We start from the raw sequence: 23013 nt of genomic DNA on the forward strand, positions 1-23013 counted from the left end.
GCTGTAAACCCACATGGAAACTCAAACATTTGTCGCATGTAACTCTTTCTCCAATCAAAACAGTACATTCACTTCACAGACAATGGCGAATTACTAGTTAGCTAGGCTAGCATTAACACCATTAATTCGATGCAATTGTTTCAAATTCACACAAGCGGATCGATATGAAAACAATACGTAACTCGTTTTGAGAAATAAGCGTTGCTCAAATCACCATTAACAATACTGCAGTGAGATTGCTTCGTCACTTTAATTCATGCCACTAATCTGAGATTACTTCATCAGATTAATGCATTTAAAGCTGAAATTATGGGGATTTCTTCGCCCAAAATCAAGTTAATTTATTCTGGTACAATTTATGCTGCTAATCTGGAATGTTTCATCAAGAGAAGATTTACGCACTGTTAACAACTGAAATTAGGATTTCTTTGCTAAAATCAGGTCAGTTTCTTATCGTACGAATTAAACATGCATTATAGCATTGAAAAACTTTCTACCATTCGTAGGAAGGTGCATTCAAGCTATAGTGTTATCTGATTTTATCAGAAACGGGTATGCACGTATAAGATGTTAACAAAACTTGACAAACATACAAGATTGATTACTGGGTCTGCTTGCAACCAATGTTTAAAAGATGCCACTGTTTCTCCACCATAAAATATGTAGCGAATTAGCTCAAAAGGGAAATATGAATAATTAATCTTAACTCGTTATAATTAATTATAAATATTTGAATCAGTTAATCGAATTAACTTGATGTAGCTGAATTACTATTACAGTCAATTAATCTGTTCGGCCAGTGAACACTCAGTATTGATCATCTGTCAACTCTTCAGAAAGAATGTTTTCCCTGGCCACAGAAAAATAACGCTTTCTAAGTGCATATAGGTGTGATTGTAATCATTATCAGTGACATTGGTTTCATAAGCAGATCAGAATCAACTTGCAAGAATGTGCATACAAGTTTTATTTCACAGGTTTGCGTGCCCATATAATCTTAGTGTAAGTGGTAAACAGATTTGGCTTGCTGTGTGCTATAGAGGGGCTCAGAGAGGATATTCTAATTGTGCTCCAATTGCCCCCCTATAGCAGGCAAAACTGTACAAAAAGGAGGAGGGATGCCAAAAGAACTAACGACAGGAAGAGGTAAGATGCTGGTTTTATACCTTGGTATTAATGGGAAGATTAGATGGGCGTACTCCTCCCGAAATTACGTTTAATAACTTCACTTAACACACACAAACATTCAATTCATTCATCCATAAGAAATGAGAGAGTGGAAATGAATATGAACTGTAGCATAATGGAAATGGAGCTATGAAAAGAGTCATTGACGAGCTGGAAGAACCATCAGTTTCTCACTATAAAGCACCTTTGTTAACAAAGGGTTCAAACTTAATACTAAATTGCCATTTAGTGTTCAAATGTACGAGACTTGCAAATGCCTGAGCTGTTGAGGAGCGTTTGGTCTGCAGGCTCAGGAGAAATTCCTGACGGTTTGGTCTGATGGTGCTGAAGTTGTAATCAATATCTTCTGCATTGAATGAAGAAAATGACGACAAACTTGCACTGTTAATTTAACCCTGTTGTCAAGGAAGTTGCGCATGGCTTGAAGTGAATGAGGCCTGCCCGCCTGGCTGCGCCAGCCCAGGTGGCTGAGGTCTCACTGGAACAGCAAGCGGCAGAGTCAGCAAGAACAAAGAAGAACCAGAAGAGCATGCAGTCTGCATTTGGCCTTCAACCTCTACAGAAGTCACACCTTTGAGTTTTGGCTTGACCAATGAGTTAGGTGCAATTTCCAAGCAGGAAATGTTCCTTTGTTTCTAGAAGTTCTGTCCTGGGCATGCATAACACTATACAATATACAAACAGTAATAATACATAAAATGTACTGGGGGAAAAGGCATGCTCATTCATTTAAGCAAATTTGTCAATGAATTAGTGGAAAGGATGCCATTTCTATGGGCTGCATGTCTAATTCTTGTATTGAGAACAATCAATGTGCCAAGTGTCTTTGAAGTGTGTGATTGAAGCAGAAGGGTGATAGTGCTCAGTGGGGGAGCCAGACATTACGGGCCTGCATGGGTGAAGTGTTGGAAGAGTAACTTTTACAGTTGTGTGTTTGATCGATTCAGATGCTACAAAGATTTGAGATTTGTGCTCACGCATTACATTGTTGCGCTCTCGACATTTGTCATTAAAATATCCATAGAAGCCACTTTAAATTAACTATCAAAATAAGGATAAAGTCATGTCTGAAAGCTGCAATAATTTTTTTATTGGTTAAAATAAATGGAGAATATCTCCTGTTTTTCCATGACTACTCGAGCCTTCAAGCACCCACAGGATGCTATGATTTTATAAACAAGGCCCAGTTCTACGCTGGATTTACAGATCGTTTGAAACTGAAAGATGGAGCGGTCCCAGCAATAAAAGATCCCGATCATGAGTCGGAACTGCAGGCAGTAAGTAAAACTGCATCAAATGTCTGTTTTGTTGGCAATTGGCACGCAAGTGCATATAATGTAAACAACACAAACGTATAGTGAATCAAAAGTTATCCAGGGATAATGCGATGGTGTATTGTGTGTGTTTAAATACATTTGGTTAACTGACCATCAATAGCTTGCAGACGATCGCTACGTAAAAGCTGCGCGTGATTTTTTAGCTTCGCCACAGCACGCCTCCAGGAGCTCGGCTGTTTTCGGAAAGAATCAGTACAGCGTATCTGTCTTTTATAAATCTAATAAAACTAAAGACTCTTCGGATTTATATGAAGGATGCAATACTATGCAATACTACTCTATAGGTACTCAAGTTTAACATGAGATTGGCAGAAACTGTGTGTGTTATGTGCTCTTTTCATTTGTGTTTCAAAGATGAACGAAAGTCTTATGTCAACATGAGAGTGAGTAAACGATGACCGAAGTTTAATTTTTGGGTGAACTAACCCTTTAAAGCTGGTGCTCAGAAGGATAGTTGTTCATTCCCTGCAAGGAATGAGACCTCAAAAGATTGTGATGACAGATTTCTCAGTGATCTCAAATGTCTTATTATTATTATTTTTTTTAATTTTTATTTTTTTATTAATAGCACCAAGTAAAGGTATAGAACCTCCTGAACACAGAAGGATCCCAGGTCTGATTTTAATGCTGAACATTTAAATTCCATGTTTATTCCTGTAATTGTCTCACAATTATTGTACACTCTTCTGAAGACTAACTTAAATCATCTTTTGTTTCAATCAGAATCTGTTTTTGTGAAAAAACACAGAGATATACTCATTAAGAGAGTTTCATAAGTGATGGCATTTGCTGATGGTCTGAGGACCAGAGAAATGATTACAGATAAAATGTACAGTAAAATTCATGCAGCAGAACCACAAGAGAAGAAAACAAGACTCTTGTTGGATATTCTTGACTTTGGAGGATCTTCTGTAAAAGCAGAATTCTACAGACTGCTGAAGAACGAGGAACTTTATCTAGCAGATGATCTGGAGGACCCAGTAGACTGTCACCACAGTAATGCTGAGATTGAGTTTGAGGCGTAAAGAGCAGCAACACCATTATTATACTGTACATGTTTATATATGTACATGTTGTTCAACATGTACAACATTGTTCAACATTTTCTGTTTTTCAAATTTTATACTATATATCCAGATATAAATTAGATTGTAATCCCCCTTTTTTTGGTCCTCACTGTATTAAAGCGTGTTGATGGAGTCTATGTATTACGCTCATTTTACTCTGTGTATGTATGGGGGGGGGTATGATGTTACTGTATGACAACAAGTTACTATTAAATGTTTTTATTTGATATTACTGTGGAAAAATAACCACATACAGTTAAAAAAAAACATTGTGTAAAAGTTGCTGTGGGAAAACGCATGGGTCATATTTTTCTTTTTTATTTTACATTTTTAAAGATGAAAAAAAAACAAATGAAAAATAGAGTTAATATTAAACAATATGAAGTACAGGTCTTTTTTTAACAAGAGCATGAGGAAATGAATTTTTCAAGAGTCACACTGAAACATGCTCTCATATTCACACACTATAAACACAGTATTGCACATTCATTCGCTTATCTTTCCATCTCTGATATGTGAATTTGATCATTGTCAAATTCATCTTCTCTTCATACATAAAGCTGCCAAAAAAGTTTCAAAATCATCAAGAGACCTAACATGGTTATTGAAAACCCATTTCATAACTGCACCTGCAAACTTTTTTTTAAACAGAGCAGCTCCTGTAAACCAATTCACTGTAAAATTTCTGCTTTATTTTTGACAAAACTGATTAGAGTTGCTAATTTGTTGAACAAAACTGTATTGATCATTGCATATTTTGAACATTCAAAATTGTTTAATATAGACCAAGGGTCAAGTCCTGTAAATTTCATTAGAGTAAGCCTAAATCAAGCCAGATTTAAACTCAACAGCAGAAACATATTCTGCACAAACTTTTCTGCAGAGCAAAAGTTGCCAAGGTTTTTGAGCTTATATAATAAAAGCCCTTTATTTAGCATAAAAGAGATTTTACAGAAATGTTAATGTTATTCTAAACTTGCTCTTATGATCTGATTCAAATCCCTTTCCAGAATTTAGACAAATGTACAAATCATAAAATAAAATGCTTTTTAAACAATTTTCTCCTTTACATTGCTTACCAAAACCATTCAATCTCTGACCCCTTACCACCATCTTAGAAAAATACTATAAAAGCGCTTTCAAATGCAATTTAGTTCAGATACAAATATGGAAAAGCACTCTACTCTACTTTGAAAGTGTGAAGGACAAACACATGGACACTTCAGAGAAAGAGATTCATCACATTCAGTTGTTTCCTTCACATCACAAGCAAACACACTCTCTCTCACACACATAGAAACACAAAGCGTCAAATACTCGTGAGGTTTTCTTGGAAGGAGGCAGAGCGTGTGTTCAGAGAAGAGTCTGTAAGCTCACTTTGACACTCTGTGAGTAGCATCCATTTGTTTAAAAAACCTAAAATGTTACATAAACTCCAGCTTTCAGAGTTAAAAGCACTGGTGGCATTTACCCAGATACTCACATCTCCGTCCTATCAGAAGAGTTCAAACTGGCAGCGGACAGCTATTCCTACGAGGAGCTCGGGCAGTGTGAGCAGTGGTGAGCGGATTATTTCACAAGCGATTGTCGACACCTGCAGTATTCTTCAACTGACTGACTTGTTCTGCGATATCACATTGTAGATTATACAATCAGTGTGAGCCCACCTACAATTCCTATAATTTAAAACATCATATTAGGTTGAGTAATGGGACAGGTCCAGTGTAAACTCCAGTGCATAGAGATCAGGCTTTCACTGGGCTTTACACCCAGTAGTTGATGGTTTCTGGTGCCCTCCAGCCTTTTATTGGCCATTCTTTAAAAAAAACAGCCAATACTGACTCACTTGGAGAAAACATCCAATAACTGCGTTGCAGTATCTCATTTTGGTGTAGACACTGGTAGAGATTCTAGAGGACTGTATTTGCCACATCATCCCCTCCAAAAATTTTGAAAGAAGAGGGAAAGATGATATGACCAATGGCATTGGCTTGCTTTCTCTCCTCTCATCGCTGTGACCTCTTGTGTTTTCCTCTTCTGCTGCAGTCATTTAGTATTTTGGCACTTTTTTCTTTCAGTCATGTTGTTGTAAAGGTAGAAAACAAAGTGTTTGTGTGTGTTTGCATATAGTTGTGTCAGAAAGAGAGTTTCAGACTGTAAGAATGTGTAATAATGAGCATGTATACCATATATTTGCGTCACGGAAGTGCTTTTTTGTGAGGAAAAGTGTGTTGGTCTCACACATGAGTCTGCATTCTCTGCGTGTGTCTCTGAGAGTATTCTGTGGGCGGGGTCGAATATGGAAATTGGGCGGAGCTGGGGTATTTTCCTACATTAGCGTCTTGACTTGTCCCCACCCCTTGTCCCGTAGGATACATTTCATAGGCTGGTCCTGCCTCCAAAGGTGGAGCAAAGCCTAACCTGTATTGAGGTGTCGTTGAATAAGCGTAGCTGTCAAAAGCCAGAGGATTGGTTGATTCCAGCAGGCCACGGTCTCCAGAATAGTCTGTGGTCTTGGAGACAGGGTTGGGTGGGGCTTGGATTTGTGACGCCCTGGCAATGGTGTTAAAATGGGCGTATGTGTTGTGAGCCATTCGGGAAGCGGGGCGGGGCTCGTAACGGCCCGTAGGCGCGGGGTGAATGTTAGCCACTGGGCCGCCGGCTGATGCTGAAACTGAAGCAGGATTCGGTGGCCGGAATTCCTGGTACAGCAGGGAGCGGGTAGAGGCACGGACCTCATCATGTGTCGTAGCTCGAACATTGTAGTAGCCATTGGTGGGATCCTGCAATGAAAAAAAATTATAATATTTCACTGAGATGCACTAGTTGGGGTATGTGTCAGGTTTATATACACTGTATAGGTGTGTGGAAACCTCTGCGTATAAACACTTATGCTGCTTAATATTTTTTGTGAAACCCATGATACATTTTTCCGGAATTCTTTCATGAATACAAATTTCAAAAGAACAGCATTTATTTGAAATAGACATCTCTTTTTTTTCTTTTTTTTTTAAATTTCTTGTCTAGTAAAACATTTTGGACCCTTGCTATAATACTTTCTCCATTTTTGCACCATTAGCATAAGTAAACGGAATTGGAGAAATAATGACACCTTTCAACAAAACTCACTACATTTATAGGTCAGGCAAAAGGATTAAAAGGATCCTTAAACTCACAGGATTGGTTGAGCCAATATTGCTGTATTGGGGTGATTAGCGTGCTTAAAGATACAGTAGGCAATTTTTGAGAAAAAAGTGGATCAGACCCGAGCACCAAAACACACTTGTAGCCAATCAGCAGTAAGGGGCGTATACACTCATTGGAGGGAAGTGCCTGTGTTGCATAGCGTGTTTCTGAATTTGGGGGCGGAGCTATAAAGATAGGGGTGTGATCGTTTTGGGTAGGGACCCGTTTGTTTTGGTGATTTCAAATATCAACAGCATTTTTTAGAAATCGCTTACTGCACCTTTAAACAGTGAAATGCTTGCTAGCACCACCGTATTTACTGTTTTTGAGGCAATTAACTTCACATTGTCTTTGTATAATTAACTGGCACAATAAATAGTAAACTGGGATTGCACACTTTACCTTTAAGTGTAGCATTCATGTCCATATGCACCTGCTCTGTTTCTTACCTTGGGCTCATACTCCTCCACCTTGGCTTCCAGCGTGTCGCTCTGGAGGTCTTGCTTCAGGTCCATGTCATCTTTGAAGGGCTGGGTGGAGGGAGAGAGGGAGACAGAGGGAAGAAACTAAACCATCAAACGACAAAACACACACACGGAGAGAGGGAGGAAGAGAAGGAGAGAGAGAGGGAGGAAAACAGGATATCAGCTTTATCAGAATTGGTCAGAACAGATGTTCTTTAGTTTGTGGTGGCAAGAAAGTCTTTCTCCATCAGTCATTCTTTTTATTTATCTCTTTTACAGTTGTGGATAAAATTAAGCAGAAATGGCCCAGGAGTCCTAAACTCCTAAACTAAGTACAGATTTCATATACTGCTACAGTTCAAATGTTTGAGGTCAGTAAGATATTTTTTTATTGAATAAAAATTAATAATTTCATTCAGCAAGAATGCATTAAATTAATCAATTTATTATAAAACTATTTATGTTACAAAAGATTTATATTTCAAATAAATTCTGTTCTTTTGAACTTTCTATTCATCAAAGAATATAACAGTTTCCACAAAAAAATATTAAGCATATTAAACTGTTTTCAGCATTGATAATAATAATAAATGTTGAATCAGCATATTAGAATAACACTGAAGACTGGAATAATGATGCTGAAAATTTAGCCATCACAAGAATAAATTGAATTTTAAAATATATTTAAATGGAAAACAGTTATTTTAAATTGTTTGGAAATTTCACAATATTATAATACATTATTATTACATAATATTTTACTGTATTTTTATCAAATAAATGCAGTCTTGGTGAGCATAAGAGACTTCTTTAAAAAACATTAAAAAAAGAAAAGAAAAAAATACTACCAATCCCAAACTTTTGAACAGTAGTGAACATGAAGCAGGATTTTAGGCCAATGAGATTTAACTGTGGGCGGGGCTAACCATACAAGTGCCAAACAAAATGTCTTGTCATGCTTCTCTATAGCTGGTGCCAACGATGCCATGTTTGCAACATCGATGTGAACTAACCAAACTCTGTCGCCCACAACTTCTTTTTTTTTTTTAGAAGTCTTTATTTGATTATATTTTATAGCAACAAAATAGTATGTCAGACTTAGTCTAAATGGTGTTAAATCACACAGCCTGACAGTCTAGTTTATGCTATAGATACTCACAGAATACATAGCCTTTACCATTCGCGTGGCTGTGGAAGCGCTGGCTGCCTCTTCCTCAAGACTGTGAGTCTCCTTGTTGACCGTTTCCACCTTAATGTCTGGCTTCAGCGTCACTCCACGACGACCTGGAAACATAATAGATCACTGACACAATGCCTCGCATCATGTTTCATCAATGAAATGATTTAATGCTTCCATTAAATCACAGTAGTTAATAGGCATTGGTCTGAAAGCAAGATTATGATCTCAGTCATTTTATTGTTACCTCAGCCTGAACCTGCAACCTTTGTGTTAGCAGGCTGTTCTATAAAAGGTAGGGCACATAAATCATTATCATAATCATTAAAATAGATTTTAGTATTTGATATTAGCCGACATAAACTTTTCAATGAAAAACAAAAAGCTTAAATCGTTTTTGCGTAAAGAAGGTGAATCTATCAAAGCCTGTAGAGAATTTTGTTCAGTCACTTTTGCCAAATGCTCAATACTGAATTGTGTCTGGATGTTTGACTTTTAGGTCAAATATAAATTAAAAGAAGTTTATAAACTATTTTCATAAATATAAATGCATATGAATATAAATACTTCCCAATTCAAATATCTCACTTTTAATATCTCAGGGAAGTATGTGCATTATTTCATTGTCATGACCATAATTTATAATGAAAAAAAAAAATTAATGGTCCTAAAAATAGAGTTCTTTTTGAAAATAATAAATATACATATATATTATTATATGGTTTAAAAATATAATTTCTCATATTTTCAGGGTGAAATATGACCTAGACATGTTCTCGACAGGCCTTTTTTCTGTTTTTTTTTGTTCTTCTGTTTTCTAGCCACACGGGGGCACCAAACTACAATCAAGCATCATCTACTAATTTGACTTCCAGAGCTTTGCCTTTTAATGCACATGTAGATATATTTTCTTGGAATCTGAACCCCAGTGATAAATTGGACAAATTCATCACAAACAAATGAGCATGAAACACAGATGCACACACACAGAGCCACATACATATACACAGTGTACTCACTGCCTTTGCGTTGTCGATACAGATAGAATATCAGAGCAAACAGGAGGAGCAGAAGCAAAATGGAAGATCCAACAGATCCACCTGCTATCACACCTACAGGCACTATATCTGAGAGAGAGAGACAGGTATAAAACATACAGACACTTTACCTGAGAGAGAGAGAGACAGGTATTAAACACAGACACTTAAATAACCTACAGATACTATGTCTAAGACAAAGACACAGATATAATATCTATTGCCACAAAGGGACAGGGATTATACCAACGTATGCTATACAAATGAGACAGACATCCATAATACCTACAGACACTATGTCTGAGAGAGAGACCAAAAGACGCTGAGACAGAAAGACAACAAAATACCTACAGATGCTATATGACAGAGAGACAGGCATAAAATCTACAGATGCTATATCTGAAAGAAAAGGGACAGGTATTTATCTATAGGTGTTAAATATTTGAGAGAAAGACACCTATAGACACTATATCTGAGAGATAGACAGGTATTATATCTACAGGCGTAATACTGTATAGCTGCGAGAAAGACACTTACAGACACTATATCTGAGAGAGAGACTGGCATTATATCTAGAGCTGTTATATATCTGTGAGAAAGACACCTATAGACACTTTATCTGAAAGAGAGTGAGAGGTATCACATCTATAGGTGTTGAATATCTGAGAGAAAGATACCTACAGACACTGTAACTGAGAGAACAATAGGTAATATGTCTAGAGGCCTTATACTGTATATCTGTTAGAAAGACACCTACAGACAGTATATCTGAAAGAGAGTGAAAGGTATCACATCTATAGGTGTTGAATATCTGAGAGAAAGATACCTACAGACACTGTATCTGAGAGAACAATAGGTAATATATCTATAGGCCTTATACAGTATATGGCCATTCTACAGAATTGGTGCAAACTGCTCTCCCACAACCATAAAACACAATTAAAAAGCATTGAAGTATTCAAATCTTAGATGTTTACTAAGATCCTTCAATTATCTATTTAAAATATCAGTAAGCTTAATATATATAAAATCATAAATTATTTGGTACTTTCAATTGGGAGGTGGCTGTCCTGAACCCTAACCCCTAAATTTCAACTTGTGAAAATATTGAAATAATTTTTGCAACTTTTTCCATTGTTGTTTTTAAAAAAATTTGATTTTTGATTTTTAAAAAAAGTAAAGTTAAAAAAATAAAAAAAAAATAAATAAATAATATATATATATATATATATATATATATATATATATATATATATATATATATATATATATATATATATATATATATATATATATATATATATATATACACATGGTGAGTAGATAGGTCACATCATTTTGAGGTAAATGTGTTCAAAGGTCTGAAAATCTGTGAATAACTTCAAGGAATGTACCTACCAAATACCTTTTTCTGCAATTAAGCAAACTTTTTTGGGAGTTATTCCATAAAATTTAGTTTTTATGTGTGTACACACATAATAGAACATAATAGAACATACTGTTCTTAACTGCGCTAGGTAACCATGTGCTGATTAGCATCTTTGAAATAGGCTCAAAAGTATCTAAAATTGTCACTACCGAAACAGTCACGACCGAAAGATGTGGTGAAGTTTCGGTTGTGACATCTTTTTTTTTTTTGGGTGTTATTCGATAAAATTCATTTTTATGTCTGTACAACTGTTCAGCTAACCATGTGCTGATTAGCATCTTTAAGCTTGGCTTAAAAGTATCTAAAATTGTCACAGACATTGTTTTGGTAGTGACAAAAGGGAACACATAATCCTTTATTTGGGGGAAATACAATTTTAATACAGTTATGCAAATCATTAGTATTTTAGTATGTTTTAGCAGTGTTTTAGTATGAGTTTATAAAAAATATATTTACAAGGTAGATGTAAACAAAATCTTAATAGGTCAATGTAACCCTTCTTATTAAATTATTTATTATTGTGTTTCAGTTGTGACAAATTTGAGGAGAGGAAAAATATTCCAGAACTTTCTAAAAATACAATATGAGAATTAACTGCACAATTACTAGAAATACATTTAAAATACTTTTTTTTTTTTTTCTCAAGATGTTTCCAACTCTGACTTTAAACCAATTCTGTAGAATAGCCCATATCTGAGAGAAAGACACCTACAGACACTATATCTGAGAGAGAGACAGGTTTATATCTATAGGCCTTATATATCTGAGAGAAAAATATCTACATGACTTTTATCTGACAGAGAAAGGTATTATATCTACAGCTGTTATGTATTTGAGAGAAAAACACCTACAGACGCTATATCTGAGAAAGAGACAGGTATTATATCTACACTACAGGCCTTATATAACTAAAAAAAGAGACACCTATGGTGAAAGAAAGACCCCTAAAGAGAGACATTATACTGCATCTGCCACAGTGTTTTTTTCTGACCTGTCTCCTCCAGGGTGATGATCATGGTTCCTGGTCCAAAGGCGTTCCATGCCGTGCAGTTGTAAGTAGACTGGAAATCTGACTCCATGACATTATTGATAGTGAGCGTGGACAGAACGGCGCCCCCTTGTGATGCAGGTCTGCTCTGCTCAACTGTGTACCTCTCCAACAGCGTCCCTCTCTCTTTTTCCCACACATTCTCCTTCCAGGCCCAAACCTGCAGAAAAACATTCATGCATTCATTCACACACACATATACACATTAGTAAACAGCAACATGGGAATGTCATACATTTTTGAAAATACATAAAACACATACATACATACACAGGCAGGGGTTCAGATCTTTTAGGATTTTGCTCTGAATTGTGGGAGAGCAGATAGTTCATACAAAATGAACAACACTCCATCAAATATTCACAGCGCTAATGTCCCTCTCAAATTGACAACAGAGGGAGCGAGAGCGGGGGGCGCAACAGGAGGGACGAGAGGATGAGGAACAAAAGCATATGGCCTGCTCTCCTTTCCTCTCCACCTTTTTTTCTCATTCATTCCATTATTCATTATTTCATAAGTACCGTCTTCACATTAAGGCCAGTCCTAGTGTGCCATGTCTCATTATCCAGAGAGGGTTCAGAGAAAGAACGAGCGGTAGATGACTTCAGAATGAGTCTCTGTCACTAAATTTATGCACAGTAGCACTATTACAGGCACATATATTTTTAATTTTATTGTTATCCACTTTAATAATTTGCTTAAATATTATCCTAATAAATTATTCTAATTTGTTATATTTGTGGACTTTTGTTTCATTTTATTTTACTTTATTTATTTATTTTTATTTTTTTATACACCATGCTTTTATTTACTTGTTTACTGCATTTGCACTATTCTTAATTAACTTTTATTTTACTTATTTGGCACAGCAGTATCTATTGTGCCAATGAAGCATGCTAAAATAGAGAAAGGAAAAAGAGTGACTAGAAAGGTGGATGAAGGAGAATGAAAAAGAGGAGGGTGACTAGAGGACAGGTGGAAGAGAGAAAGTAGGAGAGAGAGCGAGAGAGGAAAGAGGAAAAGAGGCAGAGCGTTGAGTAAAGTGCTGAGATTGTTAAAAGCTCACTCATTTGTCTGTCATGTCGCGTCGTCTGCCAGTGATAATCGACACTGAAAGGTACAGGACTTTGTTCTGCGCCGTCACTCTTTTTCTCCCCCCCCTTCCCGTCAGCCCACCTCATCTTTCATGTCTCATTTGATATCTTCTTGACCTCTATTTTTCACGCTTCCTTTGGCATTGCTCTATCTCTCTTTCAGTATTCAATCAAGTATAGTGTAAAGATGATAAAAGAAGGACGAATAAAACAAGTACAGTAAGAGACACATTAAGAGAATACATTCTAGGGGCAGTATATGTACTTAAAGCTGCTTTATGTCATTTCTAGTGCCAAGGAACAGCATTGAAAACCCAGAAAAATTATGTTAGAGCATAACCAGAATTTCCTACACCTAAAAAAGGAAGAATGAGCTCCACCTCAAAAAGATCTTGAGGGATGCCTGAAAAGTGTTGTCTGCTGTTAATCACAGCATGCCACATGTGCTGTCTTTAGACAGTCATGAATAACCTGTAATAAAAGTTGTGTACATGTACAGTATTATATAGAGTGGGATTTCAACTCACGATTTTGTCCGGCGGAGGGGTGCTGGCTATGTAGCACTTGATTTCCCCCTTCTCTCCTCTTACGGCGTACTGGATTGGCTCACTCGAGATGATTGGAGGACCTGGACAGCCAATCACATCATAACAGAGTCATATCATGCTTTTCATATTTTAGCAGCCTTGTGCAGGAATTTAAATAGATTGTTTATGTTATCTGGAATCATAAAGTCCATAGGAATTTTGAGCCATGTGAGAAGATGACTTTTCAACTGTGGACATATTTTTAAATTGCAGGTTCAAAATGTGTATATTTACAAAGATGTATTTTTGTGTAGTTAATTGTATGTTACTGACCATTGACTGTAAGAGTGACCTCTGTCTCACCGACGCCGATTCTGGGGACGATGGCTTTACACACATACTGTCCTGCGTCCGCCTGACTCACAGACTTCAGAAATAACTGATTACTATTACTGAGAACCTAAACAACAAAGAGTGGAATAAAAAAAGATAGACATTGTTACAAATGGTCTATACAGCATTTTTGTTTCTTGTGCAGTGTTATTAGCTAATTTTTTTTTTTTTTTTTTTTTGTGAGTGCAATTATATAATTTGGGTAATTTTATTGTAATAGCTTAACAGGGAGGCTTTATTTGAACTGTTGAACTATATTTACAAAAAAAAAGAGAAGTACAAAGTCAGTAATAAAAAAAGAACAAATAAACAAATTGCAAACGATAGCACAAATAAATGCAATAGAATACAATACAATAGAGCTTTACAAATCTTTTGTTTCGAATTGTGGTTCGGATCGTGTAAACGAAGCCTCGTTTACTGAAATCACGTGACTTTGGCGCTCCAAACCACTGATTCGAAACAAAAGATTCATAAAGCTTTGAAGCAGTGTTTTGAAATCCCCTATCACTAGATATTGATAGATAACTGTTGGATAGATAACTGTTTTAAAGATGTTTTTAGTGCATTTCTGGATCTTGAGAGGTTCAGTGACATTGCTGGCAATAGAGGCCTCACTGAGCCATCGGATTTCATCAAAAATATCTTAATTTGTGTTCCGAAGATGAACGAAGGTTCAACACCGTAAGGGGTGTAGAACGACATGAGGGTGAGTAATAAAGGTGCTGGTCATATAATTAGAATATCATCAAAAAGTTGATTTATTTCACTAATTCCATTCAAAAAGTGAAACTTGTATATTATATTCATTCATTACACACAGACTGATATATTTCAAATGTTTATTTCTTTTAATTTTGATGATTATAACTGACAACTAAGGAAAATCCCAAATTCAGTATCTCAGAAAATTAGAATATTGTGTAGAGGTTCAATATTGAAGACACCTGGTGCCACACTCTAATCAGCTAATTAACTCAAAACACCTGCAAAGGCCTTTAAATGGTCTCTCAGTCTAGTTCTGTAGGCTAAACAATCATGGGGAAGACTGCTGACTTGACAGTTGTCCAAAAGACGACCATTGACACCTTGCACAAGGAGGGCAAGACACAAAAGGTCATTGCAAAAGAGGCTGGCTGTTCACAGAGCTCTGTGTCCAAGCACATTAATAGAGAGGCGAAGGGAAGGAAAAGATGTGGTAGAAAAAAGCGTACAAGCAATAGGGATAACCGCACCCTGGAGAGGATTGTGAAACAAAACCCATTCAAAAATGTGGGGGAGATTCACAAAGAGTGGACTGCAGCTGGAGTCAGTGCTTCAAGAACCACTACGCACAGACGTATGCAAGACATGGGTTTTAGCTGTCGCATTCCTTGTGTCAAGCCACTCTTGAACAACAGACAGCGTCAGAAGCATCTCACCTGGGCTAAAGACAAAAAGGACTGGACTGCTGCTGAGTGGTCCAAAGTTATGTTCTTTGATGAAAGTAAATTTTGCATTTCCTTTGGAAATCAGGGTCCCAGAGTCTGGAGGAAGGCACACAATCCACGTTGCTTGAGGTCCAGTGTAAAGTTTCCAGAGTCAGTGATGGTTTGGGGTGCCATGTCATCTGCTGGTGTTGGTCCACTGTGTTTTCTGAGGTCCAAGGTCAACACAGCCGTATACCAGGAAGTTTTAGAGCACTTCAAGCTTCCTGCTGCTGACCAACTTTATGGAGATGCAGATTTTATTTTCCAACAGGATTTGGCACCTGCACACAGTGCCAAAGCTGCCAGTACCTGGTTTAAGGACCATGGTATCCCTGTTCTTAATTGGCCAGCAAACTCGCCTGACCTTAACCCCATAGAAAATCTATGGGGTATTGTGAAGAGGAAGATGCGATATGCCAGACCCAACAATGCAGAAGAGCTGAAGGCCACTATCAGAGCAACCTGGGCTCTTATAACACCTGAGCAGTGCCACAGACTGATCAACTCCATGCCATGCCGCATTGCTGAAGTAATTCAGGCAAAAGGAGCCCCAACTAAGTATTGAGTGCTGTACATGCTCATACTTTCCATGTACATACTTTTCAGTTGGCCAAGATTTCTAAAAATCCTTTCTTTGTATTGGTCTTAAGTAATATTCTAATTATCTGAGATACTGAATTTGGGATTTTCCTTAGTTGTCAGTTATAATCATCAAAATTAAAAGAAATAAACATTTGTAATATATCAGTCTGTGTGTAATGAATGAATATAATATACAAGTTTCACTTTTTGAATGGAATTAGTGAAATAAATCAACTTTTTGATGATATTCTAATTATATGACCAGCACCTGTAAATGACATTATTTTCATGCTTACAATTAAAGTTACAAAAGTTATTCAGTCAAGAGCAGTGAGAGATTTTCTCTTTGTCTTTTGTTTTTTGAATAACATGATAGAAAGCAGCAGGTTTATGAGGCTGCTGTCACTTTACGAGCTTATGCATGGATCCAATATACTGTTACACGACATGCATTTTCTCTCAACTATTTACGTTCCAAAACTCACTGTATTTACCTGAATACTCAGCAAGACAGGCATTTTTACATAATTTTGTACGTATTTGTTTAAGCGCAATAAGCCACGAAAAAGAAGTCAATTTGATACTTGTGAGCTGTTTGATAGGTGGATTGATGAGAGCGCCACATATATAGATCAGTGGCGTGCACGCTTTTGGTGTGAGTGCGAAATACAAGTGCTATTCAGTCAGAGCGAATGCGACAAGTGAGTGAGAGGAGGTGGGTGTGTGTCAATTTTTCGTCAGAGAGAAGAGAGAGTGAGAATGCGCAACTGGTATCAGTGTATCGATACTGCAGAAAAGGAGTATTGGAACCCTTTCAGATATTTCAGTATCGATACATACTGAAATATGTAGGATCCATTATCTAGTGTGCACTTACCATACTGGAGCCCTTCTTGGTCCATGTGAGGGTGAGTGGAGGATTTCCTGACCATTTGCAGTTGAGTGTGACATCAGAGTCGACGTCCACTGTCACAGGCCTCGGCTCCACCACCAAAATCGGACCAACTACAAGAGAGAAAATAAAGTCATTAACTACAACAATTACAAAGATGATTAAAAAAAAAAAAAAAAAAATTACAAAAAAAATACAATAAATATATAATGAACTAAACTTAACAAAATTAAACTTAAAAAAACAAAAACATAAAATAATAGTTAGTAAAATTTCCTTAAATATTATAACCCTAATTGAAATTATACACACTGGCATCAGAATAAGTTCAATCTGCTTTTTAAGAAACACATTTCCCAATGTGTGGATGTGGAAATGGTGTTTTCTAGATATGGAAATGCCAAGTCAGAGCACACTGAAAAATACAAATTTATGCTTTTACTTTTTGTTTTAAATTATTTTAAATTATATTTATATTTGGGACTGAAATAAAAAAAAATAAAAAAAAATAAAAAACATGTGGCAAACACATATGGTCTAACATACACCCATAAATGGACATGTATGGTAGATCATTGAACTGACCGACTGAGATACTCACAGTGAACGTCCACCAATATACTGACGTTAGTGCTGCCCACTGCATTAAAGACCAGGCAGGACACGGGCTCAGTGAAGAACGAGTGATCTGCTGTCGTCTCAAACACACTTTCTCTTGCTCCGTCCAGAATCACGCCCCCTTTAGCCCACCTACAACACACCAGGGTTATTGTAATTAACTAAAACTAAAATTAAAACATTTTCATTATTTGAAATAAAAAAAATATTTAAAAAGATTATAAAATATTAAAATAGATTATTTTATTTCAGCTAGTTGCCAACTCTTCTTATTTTCATATAGTTTAACTTGATGTAGTAAAATAACTAATTCACAACTAGTTTGCCTGCCCATTCAGTCTGAATGGTTAATGGTAAAACAAACTTGGCTTGCTGTCCTTGAAGGAGGCTCAAACTCTGAGTTAAACCCCCCTATAACAGTACAGCATAGAGGGAAAATAAGAGAAATAGAGGAGGAGATGGGGAGGAGGAGGGATGCTGGAAGAATTGTCTTCTGGGATGACGCAATGACTGCTGCTTATATACGCTCGTAATGATGATTGACAGGACTGAATGTTTAGGCTCCTCCCGAACCTACGTTTGGAACTACATTTAATAACGTCTCGGTTACAAAGGTAACCCTCGTTCCCTGAAGGAGGGAACGGAGACGTACGTCGGACAGACCGACGAATAGGAATCTCGCTAGAGAGGCCAATCTACTTCAAGTGTAACTACAACGAGCCAATGCACATTGGCATGCAATCATATGCATCAGCTGCTCGCCTCGCAGCGCGGGTATATAACGAGCAGCAGGTGCGTTGCATCTTCAGGTTTTCGCTGAGGAGCCGAACCGGATAGGCGGCAGCATCAGCGGGGTACAGCGACTGTGGCGACGGGACGTACGTCTCCGTTCCCTCCTTCAGGGAACGAGGGTTACCTTTGTAACCGAGACGTTCCCATTCAGTCGGTCACGTTCGACGTACGTCGGACAGACCGACGAATAGGAATCCCTACCAAAGCGCCACAGGGGCTGCCCTCTTCCAGCGCTCTGTTGTAAGCCACCTGAACCCCCTTGCCTACGGACGGTGGGACAGGGCTAACACAGAGAGTGTCAATCACTGCTGTTCCCCAAAACCCATTCAGTGAGACTATTGGATAACGCTGGGAAAGCGTACCCTTCCGCTGGGAAAGGAACGCTGCGGAAGCCACATCCTTCCCGAAGGAGTTAAGTGGAGAAGTACATATGGACTAACCCGTAGGCTGTACTACATATGGAAGAACTGGGGTGACTCCAACTCGATGAGAGGTGGGTTCTCCCAGAGGGAAAGACACGGGCTTCGTTTAGGAGCAACCGTGGAACTAGACATATGGGATCCCAGTAGGGTCACACATATGGTACCCAGCCTAAACCCGGTTCTCAAGGATACAACGGAGTATAGGCCTAGCGCCAGACGCTCCGCCACGTCGGCTGCCGAAGGGAGATCGGAGGACTCAACAGGGTCTGCCTTGTAGGGACTCTCTGGAGAAAAAAGCGCATGTAAGCGCAGCAAGCCGACACTAAGCCGGGGCCTCTCCGTGCCTCTGACCTGAGGTGAGAACACGGGAGGAGACCGGCTCGACACGAAGGCTATAGAATCTAGCGAACGTGTTAGGTGTCGCCCAGCCCGCAGCTCTACAGATGTCTGTAGCGAGGCGCCACGAGGCAGCGCCCAGGAAGATGCGATGCCTCTCGTGGAGTGCGCATGCAACCTGAGCGGGCAGGGCACGCCCTGAGCTTGGTAAGCCAGGGCGATGGCATCCACTATCCAGTGGGCCATCCTCTGCTTGGAGACAGCCTTTCCCTTCTGCTGGCCTCCGTAACAGACAAGAGCTGGTCTGAGGTCCTGAAGCTTTGAGTTCTGTCTATGTACAGTCGCAAAGCGCGAACTGGACAGAGCAAAGCCAGGGCTGGGTCTGCCTCCTCCGAGGGCAGCGCTTGCAGGCTCACTACCTGGTCCCTGAAGGGAGTGGTAGGAACCTTGGGCACAAGCCAGGCCGGGGTCTCAGTACCACATGGCCGTCACCCGGCCCGAACTCCAGGCACGATTCGTCGACCGAAAAAGACTGCAGGTCCCCTACCCTCTTGATGGAGGCCAATGCAACCAGCAGCAAAGTCTTCATAGACAGAATCTTTAAGTCTGCTGATTGCAAGGGCTCAAAGGGAGCAATCTGAAGTGCTCTCAGCACCAGAGCAAGGTCCCAAGAGGGTATGGAGGGAGGACGAGGAGGATTTAACCGCCTCGCCCCCCTAAGGAACCTGACGACCAGGTCGTGCTGACCAACAGATTTGCCATCTATGTGGTCATGATATGCGGAGATAGCAGCAGTATGGACTTTGAGGGTGGAGGGGGACAGCCTACGCTCCAACCCCTGCTGCAAGAAGGAAAGCACGACACCGATCGAGCATCTTCGGGGGTCCTCTCGACGAGAAGAACACCACTCGACGAACAGGTTCCACTTCAAGGCGTAAGCCCGTCTCGTAGACGGAGCACGTGCCGAAGCGATGGTGTTAAGTACCTCGGGGGGTAAGTCACCTAGAACCTCCGCGTCCCGTCCAGGGACCAGACATGGAGTTTCCAGAGGTCTGGACGCGGGTGCCAGAGAGTGCCCCGTCTCTGAGAAAGAAGGTCCTTCCTCAGAGGAATGGGCCAGGGAGGGGCTGTCGCGAGGAGTGAGAGTTCTGGGAACCAGGTCCGGTTGGGCCAATAGGGCGCAACTAGCAGAACCTGCTCCTCGTCCTCCCTGACTTTGCACAGGGTCTGTGCAAGTAGGCTCACTGGGGGAAACGCATATTTGCGAAGGCCCCGGGGCCAGCTGAGCGCCAGTGCGTCTGTTCCGAGTGTTCCCCGGACAGGGAGTAAAACAACCGGCAATGGGAGGTTTCTGGTGAGGCAAACAGGTCTACCTGAGCCTCTCCGAACTCTCTCCAAATCAGCTGGACCACCTGGGGGTGGAGTCGCCACTCTCCTGGCCGCGCAGCTCGTGATAGCTCGTGGGCCACACGGTTGAGCACACCGGGAATATGAATGGCACGAAGCGACCTCAGATGCTTCTGACTCCAGAGGAGGAGATGGCGGGCGAGTTGCGACATGCGACGGGAGCGTAGACCACCTTGACGGTTGATGTACGCAACGGTCGCAGTGTTGTCCGTCCGGACCAGTACATGCTTGCCCCGTAGCGGCCCTTTGAGGCGGCTCAGGGCAAGGCGTACCGCTAGCAACTCGAGGCAGTTGATGTGCCAATGCAGATGGGGGCCCGTCCAACCCCTGACACTGCATGCCCGTTATACGTGGCACCCCAGCCTGTGGCAGAGGCATCCGTGAATACCACAGCATGCCGGGACACCTGCTCTAGGGGTACTCCAGCCCGAAGAAACAAGGGGTCCGACCACGGGCTGAAGGTTTGGCGGCACTCCTGAGTGATTGCCACCCGGAACGTGCCGCGTTGCCACGCCCATCTCGGGATCCGGCCGTGGAGCCAGTGTTGAAGCGGTCTCATATGAAGCAGACCGAGCGGGGTTACTGCCGCTGCGGCTGCCATATGCCCCAGGAGCCTCTGAAAAAATTTCAGTGGAACCGCTGTCCTGCCGTTGAACGTATTCAGGCAGTTCAACACCGACTGAGCACGTTCCTCTGTGAGGCGTGCTATCTGTTCGACCGAATCCAACTCCATACCGAGAAAAGAGATCCTCTGCACCGGGGCGAGTTTGCTCTTTTCCCAGTTGACCTGAAGACCCAACTGGCTGAGGTGTCTGAGCACCAAATCCCTGTGTTCGCACCACTGATCCCGGGACTGTGCCAGAATGAGCCAGTCGTCGAGATAGTTAAGGATGCGAACACCCTGTTCTCTCATGGGAACAAGGGCTCCCTCCACGACCTTCGTGAAGACGCGGGGAGACAGGGCCAGCCCGAAGGGTAAGACTCTGTACTGATATGCTTGACCTTCGAACGCAAAAACGCAGGAATGGCCTGTGTCGCGGAAGAATCGAACATGAAAGTACACGTCCTTCAGGTCGATTGCTGCAAACCAATCCTGGGGACGGATGCACTCGAAAATGCATTTCTGCGTGAGCATTTTGAACGGTAGCTTGTGAAGGCTCCGATTCAAAACTCACAGATCCAGGATCAGTCGTAACCCACCGCTTTTCTTGGGTACAATGAAGTAGGGACTGTAGAACCCTGACCTCATATCGGCTGGAGGGACCGGCTCTATCGCGTCCTTCGCCAGTAGGACCGCGATCTCCGCACGCAAGACACGGGCATCGACAGCCTTCACTGCAGTGAGGTGGACACCCCTGAACTTGGGGGGACGCCGGGCGAACTGAATCGCATAGCCGAGCCCGATGGTCCGAATGAGCCAGCGAGACGGACTGGGGAGCGCTAACCAGGCTCACAGAGACCGTACAGGCGGGATCAAAGGGACCGCAGGCGTACCCGCAGTGAGGCAGCGAGGTGGAACACAGGGACGCAGCTCGGGAGGCTCTCTCTGCGAGGCGGCCCGAAGCGGGGTCAGAGTGTGCTGTGCAACACCTACCTGGTTCCACGGTTGGGCAGGGGGCGCAGGAGAGGCTTTGCTGCCTTCTCGACTGTACGCTGCTGCCCTCTGGCGAAGGAAGAGGGGGATGAGGGTGGTGAGGTTTTTCTCCTCCCACTGCTCTCCGAGCCCTCTTCAGACCCAGAGATGGAGGAACTGCTCTCTTTTTGAAAATTTGGGTACCGCTGGCTGTTGGACCAGCGGGAGAACAGAAACCCAACCAACAGGATTTACCACCCGGCCCTCCTCCGGGGGGGGAGAGCAGCCCCACCCGTCTCTGGGTCACCCGTCTCAGGGGTGATTTTTCACTAACCACTTAAACAGTAGCAGAGACGGGAGGTGTCATCTTCCTGCAGCGGACACAGTAGAGCAGACTGGGCCGTAGTTTTTTTTTTTTTTTTTTTTATTCTGCAGGGGACGACACCCTTGGCGACGAGCAGACTGAGGGCCCACGAGGAACTCAATGGTTTGTCGGGGGAGGCTCCCCGGTCTGCCACTAACTGAGGAGAACTGCTGGGCTCAGTCCCCGACAGTGTCACCGAAAAGGCCACCTTGTGAGATGGGAGTGTCGAGAAAGCGTTTAGCTTGACGACCTCTTGCACCTCAGCAAGGTAAGCCAGGGGGGCGCTTCTGGACCACTGAGGTGGACATCGTCTGGCCGAAGGCCTGCGCCGTGACTTTGATCACGGTCAGTCAACAAGCGCAGCTCAACCCCGGCTCAGAACTACCCTCATGCATAAAGAGTGCCTTGGCCTCACATGCAGGGTGGGTGTGGTCTGTGAACAGCCACCCCACCCATAAGGGTAGTGAGAGAGTAAAAACTTATGCAGATTTTGGCACTTTTGGCATTCCATATTTATGGCACCAATATAGCTCCATACTGCCAAGTTTTTCATGCACATCCGGAACACCCAGGAAAGCATGGCTGTAAACTCTGAATCTGAGTCAGCATCA

General features: G+C 41.1%; 2 protein-coding genes across 6 annotated transcripts in view; one reads left to right on the top strand and one right to left on the bottom strand.

The window, feature by feature from the left end:
• LOC127495712 (NACHT, LRR and PYD domains-containing protein 1 homolog) overlaps positions 1 to 3179 on the top strand; it is a 158867-nt gene extending 155688 nt beyond the window's left edge. Inside the window, exon 16 of the mRNA XM_051863019.1 lies at positions 3094 to 3179. Coding sequence (XP_051718979.1) covers positions 3094 to 3164 — 71 coding nt within the window. The 3' untranslated portion in view covers positions 3165 to 3179. The remainder of the gene's footprint in view (positions 1 to 3093) is intronic.
• kirrel1b (kirre like nephrin family adhesion molecule 1b) overlaps positions 1 to 23013 on the bottom strand; it is a 102893-nt gene that overhangs the window by 45601 nt on the left and 34279 nt on the right. Inside the window, exons 7-15 of one of the 5 annotated variants that reach the window (XR_007925206.1) lie at positions 17492 to 17640; positions 16876 to 17003; positions 13888 to 14014; positions 13555 to 13655; positions 11877 to 12093; positions 9439 to 9546; positions 8402 to 8526; positions 7228 to 7344; positions 5009 to 6375 (exon numbers count right to left, since the gene is read on the bottom strand). Coding sequence is in view for 4 of the 5 variants with exons in the window: in XM_051863377.1 (XP_051719337.1) it covers positions 5830 to 6375; positions 7228 to 7344; positions 8402 to 8526; positions 9439 to 9546; positions 11877 to 12093; positions 13555 to 13655; positions 13888 to 14014; positions 16876 to 17003; positions 17492 to 17640 (1618 nt within the window). In the remaining variant the exon portion in view is untranslated. Of the gene's footprint in view, positions 1 to 3795; positions 6376 to 7227; positions 7345 to 8401; positions 8527 to 9438; positions 9547 to 11876; positions 12094 to 13554; positions 13656 to 13887; positions 14015 to 16875; positions 17004 to 17491; positions 17641 to 23013 lie in introns of those variants that run through there. The other 4 variants (XM_051863400.1, XM_051863386.1, XM_051863394.1 and 1 more) reach the window with 4 other exon arrangements.

The sequence above is a fragment of the Ctenopharyngodon idella genome, chromosome 2, assembly GCF_019924925.1.
Source record: "Ctenopharyngodon idella isolate HZGC_01 chromosome 2, HZGC01, whole genome shotgun sequence".
NCBI lineage: Eukaryota > Metazoa > Chordata > Actinopteri > Cypriniformes > Xenocyprididae > Ctenopharyngodon > Ctenopharyngodon idella.